The following is a 13,320-nucleotide window of genomic DNA, read 5'->3' as shown; positions in this document are numbered from 1 at the left end:
CCACCTGCTAAGAGTGTACTTATAATGTAGTGATTGTGTGTACCTGTGCTGACCCTCAGTTGTCTGCTGAAATGTTCAAACATATCTTCCACACCACTGTGGGCTTCTGGGATATTTATGTGTTACATTGTTAGCTGGTGTGTGCCATTGTGAGGAGGCCTGAAAGACAGGGTTATGAATTCCAGGACTCATCCATCTAAACTGCTCTGTCTTGTTGAAGCAATGCCACCACCAATGTCATGGGGAAAAGAGTAAGAAATTATGACAGAGCTGGGGAGAGGAGAATTTATGTGGAGAGGAGAATTTATGGTACCCCCCCCGTGAGGGTGACATGCCGCACATAAAGGACAGTCTCGACAGTGCTACGCTGTCCTGTCTTCTGGCCCTCGCACTGTATCAGATAGAACAGAGATGGGGAAGAAACCTAACGCTGTGAAGAAAAAAATTGGTTTTTTTTAAGAGCATTGATGAAACAGTCTTGTTTTATCTTGCCTTTTTAAAATTAATTTTTTAAATCATTTCCTTCACCTTTCTAAATAAGTATCTACACAGGGTCTATAATTGAACCATGTCAAGGGGTTTTTGCCAGTTCTCTCAGACCCCCACAATTGGATGCTCTTGGTTTATTTACATAGCTGAGTAACGTCCAGGAGAGGTAGCTAATGAGATGTTAAGGACTTTTCATACTTTTCTTCTCTTCAGTTATACGTAATTTTTGGTTGGCCTGTTTTTCTTTCCTGTTCACAGGAAACTCAGACCTGGAGTACCAGTTTGATAGATAAGCAGAAAAAAGCCTTGACCTTTTCCCAGCCGCCTTTTTGTTTTCTTTTGTGAAAGCTACCATAATCTGATTTTTAATTACTCTGGAAAATGTGTGTATGTGTGTGTGCATGCATGCGTGTTTCAGTGCCTGGGGCCAAAGCCCTGGGAGCACACGGGATTTTAGCTGTAATCTAGATGGTTGCCTGGTCAGTAGGAGAGAAACCCCAACCCTTTCTTAGTTTTTGCAGACACTTAGGAGTATTCTCTAGCAGACATGTAGTGCTGTAGTGCAGTGATGTCCATCTCTCCTTGTTTGGGTTGCCTTTCAGATTCTTAATGTTTAGGGTCATTCTTGGCATCTCAGCCTTTTCAGGCTCTTTATCTAGTGTTTTCCTGGTTCCTGTACTGGTATTTCCTCTTCTCGTTTTGGAAACTACCTAAGGCTCCAAGATCAGACTGAAGATGACAGCCCAGGCTCTGAGGTCACAGGCCCCAGACAAATGCTGTTAGGTCGAGACAAAGCTTCCCAGACTTAGCAGCTTACAGAAATCTTCACTTGTTTAAGCTGAGGATTTCAGTTCTGACGTGATCTAGGCATGTTTGATAAAGATGTTTTTGTGGAAGTTGGGTTTTTTTTTCTTTGTCTTTTAAACATTATGCAAAAAGTCGTTTATAAGGGCATTTGAAAATTTTTTAAATAAAGCCATTCTTTGGCTTTTTGGACAACTATTTGTGGATACTTTGTTTACATTGTGAGTGTTAAATTATACATCATCTTGTTGGCCATTAGTCCTGCAGGCATCCAAGCCCTGGCTGGCCTGTAAGTCCTCATGCAGAGCAATGCCATAACAGTCAGCCCTTGGCAATCAGTGGGTGTGGCCTGGAGCTGACTTCCACTCATGTCCTGCACTCCCAGCTAACACTCTGTGGAAATAGTCATTGGCTCAGTGCTGGTGTGTCTTGTACTGATGGTTGTAGTGGTGAATGGTCAGTGTTGTTTGTTATTTTCTTTTGCTTTCTGATGGTTGAAGATGAAATTTTAGCTGTTTCAGCAGCAACCCAACTTAAAAGCATCTTGGACTTTATTTTCCCTTCCAAACTAAAAGATGAAGGCATGTGTTAGACATAAGTGTATTTGCTGCCTCAACTCACCCAACACCCATATTAGGAAGAGGCCTGCCAGCAAAGCAGGAAGCCTCACACTCCTAACCCTTCTCCCAGGGCTCCGGGTCCCTTGACACCAGGGCAAGCAGTTGTGAGGTGCTTCTGTACTTTTCCAGCCTAGAGGTGGAAGGTAACAGCCTGGCTTCTGCTATGAAGTTTAGCCTCATTTTCTCAGTAGCCCAGAGACCTGGGACAGGATTTCTAAACTGGAACCACCCTGCAGCAGCTTGAAGAATCCCCTAACAGGTGTATGGCAGGTGCCACCATTTCTTGTGCTTTCAACGATGCCAAGCAGCATCCCGTGTGCACCTGCAGAGCTAATAACCTGGAGCTTACCTCAAGCTGAAAACTGGGTAACTGGCCCTGAAGTGTTTCCCAATCAGAAGGTCCACAGGGAATTGTTTGGTTTCTGTTTCATTGGATTTTGGTTTGCTTGGCATAACTAAAGGTGCCTTTTCTTTCTTCTTTCCTTCTTTCCTTTTTATTTTGTAGGACTTGTTCTCAACATAGGAAACAAGTCCAAAAGACTGTCACTGACTGTTACCTTTGCCCCGGGCCACCCCCGAACTTTTATGCTCATTTTTATTAAAGCAGGTGCTCCCTGGAACCTCTGGGACCTTTTTGAGGCATTTGAAGCAGAAAATAGAGTGGTCCCATCTCCTTCCTTAATCTTCCTGGTGGTTGGGATGTTCCACTTGTATCATAGATTTTTTTTTTATTACTGATGTGCTCCGCTGTTTTTAAATGTGAACTTGTGCGCAAATGTGCAGATTCAATGTTCTTGTTACAGATTGAATAAATTTTTATTTTGACGATGAAATGTGTACTTCCGTTAAGTGTCACAGAGGGGGCTGCTGAAGAAAGTGAAGGAAGTGGTGGAGAACACGGGTGACACAGAGCCTTTTGTGTCAACTGATCCCAACCAGGCACGTCTTGAGCAGATAGCTGAGCTCTGGAGAAAAGCATCACTTGTTCCTTCCACAAAAATGAAAGACCTGATAGGAGATAGGATCACTAAAATTATTTCAGGCAGCATGGCTCTAGAATCAAGTGACCAGACTGGGAACTCACCCAGTCAATGTAGCATTTGCCCAAGCCACCACCTGAAGGTTAGGAGAATGAATAAGCAAAGGGACCCAAATTCCTCCACCCTCTGTGGTGCAGAGTGACGTCCTGAACAGCTGCCGTGACCTGCCCCAGCAGAGACAGGACTTCCTGGGACGGTGACCTCTCTGCACATTAGCAAGGGAAGGGTAGCAGCTTCGCAGCCTGAGGCACCTCAGCTCCCTGAAGGGTCTCCAGAGGGGGCCAAGGACTTTCAGTGACAGCTTTAACTTCCCGCTGTTAGGACAGAAGAGCCTCAGTTGTGCTGCAGGAACACAGGGCCATAGAGCAGGCCCTTCTCTGAGACAGGAATCTGGGCCACTGCTCCCACCCCAGACCCGATCACAAGATACATAGTGGTGCCACTTACCTCAGATCAGGCAACTGTCCAGGGAGAGCTCCATGTCTAGTTTCCCAATTACTAAGAAAATTTGCTAAGACTTATGGAGAACACATTTGCTTGAATTCAAGTTCATTCTGAATTGCCCAGGTCTCATGCAGGGAGCAGCACACAAATCCCGAACTGCAGTGCAGGATCATGAGGGGCAGATCATTTCTTAAAATATTCTGGGAGTGCTTGAGGTCTGACCAGTCGAGATAACCTTTTGACCTTCTAACCAAAACAGATCAGATCACAGCCAGAAGCAGCAGACTCCCTCTTCCAGAATATGGCGTCAGGAAAGGTGAAATCCGTGTCTGGATTCTATAGACTGCCCTACAGAACCCAGATTAACAGTGGAGAGAGGATGTGGCTTCATTCCCCGAATGGCTTTTTGTGGCTTGCCTCTGCCCACCCACAGCTCTGCCAGGCCTTGGAGCCCAGGAGAAGGCTGGAGGGCAGATCTGAGCCACACCCAGCTCAAGCAGATAGCTGTGAGTCCCTGCTCCTCCCCCAGGTGATGTAACCGAAGGCTGGGCAGATTGCAAAATTGCTGCTCCCTAGTCCCAAGCCCACACCTTGTACAAGACAGTGCCCTGCTGCCCTTAAAGAGATGGGAAAAGAACAGCACTGGTGTAGAATTGGCAGTACAGCAAACGCCCTCTCTGCCAAGAAGTGGAGTGGGAAGGGGCTTGAACCCAGCTGCTCCATTTTACAGCCAAAGAAACTATAAAAATAGGGTTGTCTGAGCTGGGACTGCAATCTCGACTTCCTAATGCACCCAGGCACTCTCTGTGCCATGCAGCCTCTCAGTATCAGTTCTTGGGAGGTAACAGTGGCACTGCCCTTCAAGGACGGGCAGAAGAAATGCAGGATGCTGAAAAGTGCTGGCACAAACGACATCTCCACCAGCTAGCTACCGAGTAATGGGTAAGCTGCCTACCAGTTTTGTCCCTCACTCTCTCATGTAAAACAGGAATCATAATAGTACCCATCTCTGAAAGTGGTTACCAGAATGGAGTTAATGTTATCTGAAGTCTTTAGGACATGGAGTAGGAATATGACTGTTACATAGGAACAAGTGAGTCCCTCTTTTCTCCTAATGCCTGGAATCTGTCCTCGGAACCCCCGGTGCCATGAATTAGTTCTGGAGCACTTGTGACAGCCTCTATTCTGCCCCCTCTGCATGCCACCTGGAGCCTCCTGAGAATGAAGGAGCCTTGTGGGGACCTTCCTGGTTTCCACCACTTTCCCACCTCCTCTTCTCCAGTGCTGGCCGCTAGCCTCCAGGAGGTTCTGGGGAGTGGGAACTATCAATCAGGAGCCAGGAGCCCCCTGACCCAAGTACTTGAGGCATCACCCGCAGGTGCACACCAGCAGGGAGCTGGAGTCAGCCACAGGGCTGAAACTCGAACCCCTGTAGTATCTTTAACTGCTGCACCAGCGGTGACATTATCTTCTTGATCTTCCTCAAAAGTCAGGTCTGCTTCTTCAGAACATAGTCACCACCTCCACAAGCTCCGGAACACCATGGGAGTCTAGTTAGCAATGAATGGTCTTCTGAGCTGGCTGCTCTGACCCCTAAAACGTGGCCGAAGCCTTGTACCAGCCTCTTCCCTCTGATCCTGATGCTGAGAGGCGGGACGGGGGTGGGGAGCAAAGGAACGTTCGATCGTCTCTGAAGGCAAAACAGGCCTGACGCTATGCCAGCGCTCTGCGCTCTCCGCGCTCGCCCAGGTGACTCCTGCAACTAAGCCACATTTCCCAGGCAAGCACCCGGGCCGCGGCCCTGGGCCAGTCAGACGCTCATTCGACAGAAGAGACGTCGCCGGCCGGGTTCAGCTGGAAGCGAATGTCTGAAGCGAAAACCGCGGAAAACCACCTGAAGTGGCACGGCCGTCCTCCCCTCTCCGGGAACCTGGGCCTTCCCGAGCCTGCCTGAGGGGCGCCGAGCCGGGCCGGAGGGCGCGCACCCCGCGCACGGGCGCCCTTCGGACAGAGGCTCCGCGAAGGCAGGCCGCCTCGCGCCCGGAGACGCTCGGCTTTCCCGCCGCCGGAGAGGGCGGGACAGCCGCGGCCCCGCCCCGGGCCCGCCCCCTCAGGTTGATGGCAGCGGCAGCTGGGACTGCAGCGGCGCGGGGCCCCGAAGAACCGCAGGCAGCGGCCGGAGCGCGCAGCCCGACGCCGCGGGCACCCGGAGAGGCAGCCCCGGTGCCCGGACGCCTTCCTCGGCCCCGCAGCGCACCGCGGTCCCCCGGCGAAGGAGTCGCTGCGTGAGCGCCCCCTCGGCCCGCTCAGGACCAGGTACACCTTCCCTTCCCTTCCCTCTCCCCAAGCAGCCCACCCCCACCGCAGCCACCGCCGCAGCCAGCTGAGCGCGCCGGGTCTCCTGGAGCGGGCAGAGGTCTGCGCCCCCTCCCCCCGCAGCCAAATTCGGTCCCGGGGCAGGGCGGACTTGGTGGCTATATTTGGCCGGACAGCGGCCGCAGCGCAGACACCTTGTCCCGCAGGAACGCAATGCTAGGGGCAGGAGGTCGGAGGGGTGCGGGGAGGCCGGGCCTCAAGCTGGGGCCGCAGAAGCAACTTGAAGGGCACAGGGATGCCCGGGGCCGGGGAGGGGCAGGAGCCCGTGCCCCTTTGGGAGCACCGGGTATGTCTTCTGGGGAAGACAGCCGCGGCGCAGCAGGCCACGGTTGCGGGAGAGTGCCTCCCGTTCTGGCCCTGGCCTTGGAGGTCGTGGACCCCATCCCCAAGAGAGTTTAGCAGGGAACAGGCCCCCCTCCGCTGGGGCTGAGAAGCCAGAGGAGATACTGGTAGGCAGAAACCAGGAGGCCAAGGTTAGGGCCTCAAGGCAGAAGCCAGTGTTGGGAAAAGTAGAAGCAAGAGAGAAACCCCTTCCCCCATCGCGGCCCCCCACAGCACAGACGAGAAGTGATGAAAACAGTAGCAGGAAGGACTCATGGCAGTGGTCAGATTTTTTTTTTTTTTTTTTTTTTTTTTTTAGAAAAAGGCAGAACTGCTTGTTGGGAACAGTGGGGTAGGGGGAGATGCCTCACCCCATTTCTGGCCGCCAGCCTAGAGCCGGTGGCCAGAGCCTCCAGATGCTTGTTGGAGATGCAACAACTTCCAGGAAGTGATGCTTGTTCGAAGCAGAAGGTGACAGCCCACCTGACATGGAGGTTCTTCCTCCAGAACATTACAGCTTCCAGGAAGCTTTCAGCTCCTTAGTGTCCACAGAACTCCCTAAATCTCTAAGGAGAAGTCAGACCCCCAGTCCTAGCGCCTCACAGGTGGCAAAGAACTGCCCCCTGCTTGGACTGCCAGGAAGAAAGCTCCCAGGGCTGCACCAGACTTCCCTGGGTAGTCCCTCACACCCACTCGTCCTGCTGTCCTCCTCCTTCCCTCTTCTTCGTCCTCCTGCTGCAGCTCCCTGGACTAAGGACCAAAAACACCTCTGGGCTTTGAAGTCTCCCACCTCCGTCCCCAGCCATGAGCCGGCGCGTGGTTCGGCAGAGTAAGTTCCGCCATGTGTTTGGGCAGGCAGCAAAGGCCGACCAGGCCTACGAAGACATACGTGTGTCCAAGGTCACGTGGGACAGCTCCTTCTGTGCCGTCAACCCCAAGTTCCTGGCCATTATCGTGGAGGCTGGAGGTGGGGGTGCCTTCATTGTGCTGCCCCTGGCCAAGGTGAGGAAGGAAGCAAGGGGGAGGGCACCGTCTGGGCCCCCTGGGGACTACCACTGCCGTCTGTGTTCCTCTGTGTTCCATTCCTCCAAAGGCCAGTTTGTGTGCATTGGCTGTTCTTTGTCCCCCAAGCCCTCGGGGACTATTGGGGCACTCCCTCACCCCATCCAAAACAGCAATACCTCAGATGCCAGCACCCAGTCCATCCACCTGTGTGTGCAGTGTCCCCAGTTAGGGAGAGTTGAATGACAGAGATGGCTGGGCTGCAGTGGAGCTCAGTCCCTCCCAGTGCCACACCCCCCTCCCCAGCCCAGGATAACCACCCAGTCACCTCACACCCCAAAACAGCACACTGGGGAGTGGGAATCCCACTCTACACAATTAGTCTTTGCGCTGCCATACTGCTCCAGGGAAACATCACACCCAAAGCCAGAGGCCCACGTGCTTTGGGGATGGGGTGCCAGGCAGTGCTTGCCACCTTTGCTGAGAAATCTCAAACCCCTTGGCCATCTTCCTCCCCAGGAGGGCCACTGTAAGGCATGACCTTAACCCAGATTCTGACCCCTACACCTTGTTAGGGGAGGCCCACAGGTGATAGGGTCAGGGAGGCCTGACAATAGGTGGTGAGTCACTGCAGATAATGCAGACACCATCCAGGGACACCGTACCCCGGGCTCAAATTTCAGCTGGAGCTGCCTCCTCTGCCTGTATAACTACCATCTTAGTGCCACCCAGCCACAGCTGTCCACCGCTAGTGAGGCTGGGCCAGTGCCAGTGCAGCTGGCCCCAAACCTTCACAAGCAGCCCGTGAAGACCAAAAATAGGTGGGTCTCCAGCTCCAGTTCGGGGAGCCCAGGTGCCAGGATTACCCACTGCTGTGGTTCCAAGGTGAAGTCGTATGCTAAGGGTATGGCTGGGGAAGTGCTGTTGGGCATCTCACCTTGACCTTTTCCACTGGGAGCTTCCCCAGTCTCTGCAGCTGGAAAGAGAGGCTTGGGAACTGCCTTCAGATGAACACCAGACTGAGGGCTCCAGGCGCTCCCCCACCAGTGTCTTGCTGAGTGTCCTCAGCGAAGTCATCTTCCCTCTGTAACATCCCCTAATAGTAAATCATTTCAGTTCAGTGTGCCTTCAGCCAACTTCAGGAAACAGGATGAGGTTAGAGGTGCAGAGAGGAGCCTGCAGAGAAAAATAGATCAAGCATTGAGTCATGATACATCTGCTGCTCACGCACCCCACTGCCAAACACACACACACACACCACTCCCAAACACACACACACCACTCCCAAACACACACACACACCACTCACACACACACAGAAACCACTCCCAAACACACACACACCACTCTCACACACACAGAAACCACTCCCAAACACATACACACACACACCACTCCCAAACACACACACCACTCCCAAACACATACACACACACACACCACTCCCACACACACACACACCACTCCCAAACACACACACACACACACACCACTCCCAAACACACACACACACAAAGTGCCCCTCACCTTCCTTTCCAATCTCTTCAGACAGGACGAGTGGATAAGAACTACCCACTGGTCACTGGGCACACTGCTCCTGTGCTGGACATCGATTGGTGCCCACACAATGACAACGTCATTGCCAGTGCCTCAGATGACACCACCATCATGGTAGGACCTTGGCAGACCCTTCAGGGCTGGGGTTGGGAAGCAGGGAGGGCAGCATCACCTGGGCTAGGGAAGGTGGGAGGGGGTGCTGAGTCCCAGAGCCCTGCCCTGCCCTGCCTGGCTCCTGGCTATTTTTAGGCATGTGCCCACTCCCTCCCAGGATGCACTGCTTAGTGCTAATTATAGCCATGGACAACTTGGGGCCGGAAGAACAGGGGGCATTGGTCTGAAGTCTCCTTACTGGGGTAAATGAAGAGATCTCTGGGAGCACTAGCAGCGCCCCCTTCTGGCTTGCAGCTGTTTGTGGCCTGGGCAAGCTTAGACTCCAGACCTTTTACCCTTAGGTTCAAGGGAATCTGCAAGGTGAAGGGAAGGGAGGGGAGTGGCAGGACAGGGACTGCTGACCCAGCCTACCCTGTGCCTTTCCTCACACCCAGGTGTGGCAGATCCCAGACTACACCCCGGTGCGCAACATCACGGAACCTGTTATCACGCTGGAGGGCCACTCCAAGCGCGTGGGCATTCTGTCCTGGCACCCTACAGCCAGGAATGTCCTGCTCAGCGCAGGTCTGGGGGCCCTGGGAGGAGTCAGCCCCGCTGTGTTAGGTTAATGGGAGAGTGAGAGCAAAGCCAGGCCCCAGGTGAGGACCGTGTCTTGCCCTGTCTGGGAAGGTGGTGACAACGTGATCATCATCTGGAATGTGGGCACGGGCGAGGTGCTCCTGAGCCTGGACGACATGCACCCCGACGTCATCCACAGCGTGTGCTGGAACAGCAACGGCAGCCTCCTAGCCACCACCTGCAAGGACAAGACCCTGCGCATCATCGACCCGCGGAAGGGCCAAGTGGTGGCGGTGAGTTCCTGGCCCAGCCCCCCACCAGCAGCCCCTGCCCAGTGACCAGCTGCTTACTGCCCTTAACGAGATGAGCAACCTGCAGCCCTCCACCCTGCTCCCCTTCCCCTCCCCAGCATCCCAGGAGCTTAGAGGAAGCCCCCTCACTTTGGGATGGAGGAGGGGACCAGCTGGAAACTCCATCCTCCCAGCAGAGCCAGCATGAAACCTGAGCTCCGGGCCCTCTCTCTGCGCCAGACAGCAGGGGCAACCCACCTTCCAGGGCCTGGGGCCCCAGCCCCACCCCTTCTGCAAGGCGAAGCAGGGCGCGGGGGCAACCTGGGAGAGCGAGGGCGGGGCACGGGTGGGGGGTCCGGCCTCAGCAGCTCCAGTGTAACCCTGGGGCGCGTGGCGCATGCATGTGTGCGTGGAGCACGCGCGTCGAGCGCCGGCGGGGCGGGCGGGTGCTCTAACCCACTAACCCTGCGAGCAGGAGCGAGCCCGGCCTCACGAGGGCGCCCGCCCGCTGCGGGCCGTCTTCACCGCAGACGGCAAGTTGCTCAGCACCGGCTTCAGCAGGATGAGTGAGCGGCAACTCGCGTTGTGGGACCCGGTAGGCCAGGCCGCGCCGGGCGCGCTCGGTCGCTCGTTCCTTCACCGTGTCGGCCAGGGGCGCGCTCTCCGGGGCGGCGGCCCGCGCCCGAGAGACCCCGAGCAGGGCGGAGAGCTTGCGTTCCGGGAAAAGCTTCGCGCTGACACCGGGAACCAACAGACATCCCCTCAGCTCTTGGGCGCTTAAGGGCTTGGGATCAGCTGAGAACTGCGCACATCTTGCCCTCTCCAGTCCCAGCGGCTCTGCAAACCCCGGGGTCCCTCACGCCGCTTGGAAGTTGAGTTCTCAGGCCCCTTCTGTGTCTCTTCCTCTGCCACCCACATCTGAGCCATCCAGCTGGTTGCTCCGCCCTCCATGGCCCCCTAGGGCAGGCAGTCCAGTGATGCCCCTCCGTGTCTTCCCCCTACCCCCAGGAGAGGTTTGCGGCCCACGAGGGGATGAGGCCCATGCGGGCCGTCTTCACGCGCCAGGGCCATATCTTCACCACGGGCTTCACCCGCATGAGCCAGCGAGAGCTGGGCCTGTGGGACCCGGTAACACAGCTGGAGGCTTGTGGGGGGGTGTGCCCCGGGGACTGGCATCACGGGGGAGGGGCCAGGCGCCCCCCTCCCGCAGGGCCTGCCCACCTGGACAGGGTTGGAGGCTGCTGTCCCCTCTGCAGCGCCTGCCACCCCCACCCCTCCACTCACCCCTCTGCCCAGTTTTTGCCGCATCGCCTGAAGAAGCCCCACGCTGGCGCCCCCGCCTGGTGATGCCGAGTCCCTGGGGGTGGTTTGCTGTGACTGCATGCAGCGGCACTGGGGGTACAAGTGCGCGGGAGAGGAGGAGTCATGCCCAGGGGAGGGGGCTGCTGCTCTGGAGATCAGAGCTGTCTTTGGATGTGCATGGGGCTTGGGGAGGGTAGAAAATCTGAAGAGGCTCCTGGGGGTTCCGAGCTAGCACGGGAGGGCGGGGCAAGGCTGATCCCGCCCACCCACCTACCCTGTGCTTGGGCAGAACAACTTCGAAGAGCCCGTGGCACTACAGGAGATGGACACAAGCAACGGGGTCCTCCTGCCGTTCTACGATCCTGACTCCAGCATCGTCTACCTGTGTGGCAAGGTGACTGAGACAGCGGAAAGAACCGGAAGGCGGGGTGGAAGTACAGAGGGCCCCGCGCAGGTGCACCTCTGAACCAGATGGGTTTGCAGGGCGACAGCAGCATTCGCTACTTTGAGATTACGGAGGAGCCACCTTTTGTGCACTACCTGAACACGTTCAGCAGCAAAGAGCCGCAGCGAGGCATGGGTTTCATGCCCAAGCGGGGCCTGGACGTCAGCAAGTGCGAGATTGCCAGGTCGGGAGCTCGGCCCCTGCATGCTTCCGTCCCTGCCTCCTGTCGGGGCTTGGCCGCTGCGGCTGACCCCCTCCCCTGCCCCTGCCAGGCTTTAAAGAAGGGAAGCGAGGGGTCAAGCAGGTGCGTCCCGTGCCATGTTCAGTGGCCTGTGGTTCTCGGAGCTTTGGTCTCTGCACTGTGTAAGGATGGTGGACACCCCAGACCCGCAGTGTGCACAGTGGAAGCTCAGCAAGGGTTGGGCTCCAACCCCTCCATCACACCGCCTCGGCGGTGCCAAACCCCTGCTCTCTTACAGGTTCTACAAGCTGCATGAGAGAAAATGCGAACCCATCATCATGACAGTGCCCCGCAAGGTGAGGGTCAGAGAAGGAAGCTGGGTGGGACTTCGAGGCAACAGGGGGCTTGGCCGGCCGGTGCCTCCACTCACACACATCCTCCTGCCCTCCCACACACATCCTTTCCCTCACCCCACCCCCGCAGTCAGACCTGTTCCAAGATGATCTCTATCCGGACACCCCGGGCCCGGAGCCGGCGCTGGAAGCAGACGAATGGCTGTCAGGCCAGGACGCGGAGCCCGTGCTCATTTCGCTAAGGGATGGCTACGTGCCTCCCAAGCACCGCGAGCTCAGGGTCAGCAAGCGCAACATCCTGGACGTGCGCCCGCCCGCCGGCCCCCGCCGCAGCCAGTCGGCCAGTGACACCCCCTTGGCGGTAAGACCCAACCTCACTCCACCCAGTCCCAGCCCATGCGTGTCCCCACTGCCCATGGTTTAACCTGGACCTTTGTGTCTGGGTGCCCTAGCAGCAGCACACTCTGGAGACGCTGCTGGAGGAGATCAAGGCCCTCCGTGAGCGGGTGCAGGCACAGGAGCAGCGCATCACGGCGCTGGAGAACATGCTGTGCGAGCTGGTGGACGGCACGGACTAGCCCCGCGCCCGCCCTGGACTCCAAAGCCTGCCTCCTTTAGCTGGGGCCGGGGTGGGCGGAACACCGCCTCCCTGGCGGGATGGAGGCGAGCAACCTCCACGTCTGACTTGCTCTGGGCTGCACATTTGGTCCGGGACTCGCGAGAGCTGGCCTAGGCTGCCCATGGGTCACGGGGCCTCACCAATGGTGCTGCAGGGCGCGGTGGTATCCCCCTTTGGTGTCACGTGCAGAAAGCCAGGAAAGTGTTTAGTATTAGCGCTACGCTTGGGAGATTTGGGGGAGCTTGGGCCTGACCTCAAAGGGAGTGGCAGTTCATCAGGTTCCCCGCCCCTTCAGACTGGGCAGAGTTACAGGGCTTTGCCTCATCAGCTCCTTTGATCCTCACAACTAAATGAGTGGTTACCCGGACAGGGGCACCCCAGTTCTGCGTACGCAGACACAACCTGTGATTTGTGGATGCTACACCCCAGGGGCTGTCCCAGGGGGTTCTCTTCCGATCCGTTGGCAGTGGAATGGGCAATCCCTGCCAAAGAACTCTCTGGAGAACTGGCAAGGGTGAGCAGGTTCACCCCCGAAGTATGCCCCGGCTCTCTGCTTTGGCCTTGACTATCAGAACAAGACCTACTGAATGAAGTCCATGGCTAAGTGTTCACTTGGGCCTCCGCATGGGGGTGGGGAGGAAGGATGGGCTGAGAGCCATAGCTCCTGCCAGTGTCTTGGGGGCACTTGGCACATGGGATCCTGCCCTGCCCTCACAGTCCCTTATACCCGGAGCCCTTCCCCACTTCCCCCACCCCCGGCACACAGCAGGTGCTGCCTCCCCAGTAAAGCCCCCAGAAAAGCACT

The 13,320-nt window shown here is 56.4% G+C and overlaps 1 protein-coding gene across 6 annotated transcripts; it reads left to right on the top strand.

Moving 5' to 3' along the window:
- The first annotated feature begins 5,520 nt into the window (after positions 1-5,520).
- Positions 5,521-13,318, top strand: CORO6 (coronin 6). 6 transcript variants are annotated; one of them, XR_009246909.1, is made up of 12 exons: positions 5,521-5,713; positions 6,836-7,096; positions 8,645-8,767; positions 9,202-9,331; positions 9,437-9,618; positions 10,091-10,210; positions 10,624-10,743; positions 11,207-11,311; positions 11,401-11,546; positions 11,842-11,899; positions 12,031-12,257; positions 12,349-12,485. XR_009246909.1 is itself a non-coding variant. In XM_058675700.1 (12 exons), the coding sequence occupies exons 2-12, from the start codon at positions 6,899-6,901 to the stop codon at positions 12,472-12,474; spliced, it is 1,536 nt and encodes a 511-aa protein (XP_058531683.1). In that variant the 5' UTR covers positions 5,525-5,713; positions 6,836-6,898; the 3' UTR covers positions 12,475-13,318. The 6 variants fall into 6 exon arrangements, 5 of the variants coding, with proteins under 5 accessions (XP_058531683.1, XP_058531682.1, XP_004593989.1 ...); XM_058675700.1 differs by having other exon boundaries at positions 5,525-5,713; positions 12,027-12,257; positions 12,352-13,318; XM_058675699.1 differs by having other exon boundaries at positions 5,525-5,713; positions 12,027-12,257; positions 12,349-13,318.
- Positions 13,319-13,320: the final 2 nt, after the last annotated feature.

This window comes from Ochotona princeps, chromosome 17, assembly GCF_030435755.1.
Source record: "Ochotona princeps isolate mOchPri1 chromosome 17, mOchPri1.hap1, whole genome shotgun sequence".
Taxonomy (NCBI): domain Eukaryota; kingdom Metazoa; phylum Chordata; class Mammalia; order Lagomorpha; family Ochotonidae; genus Ochotona; species Ochotona princeps.
The sequence above is the reverse complement of the archived record's forward strand: the minus strand, read 5'-3'. Positions and strand labels throughout refer to the sequence as shown.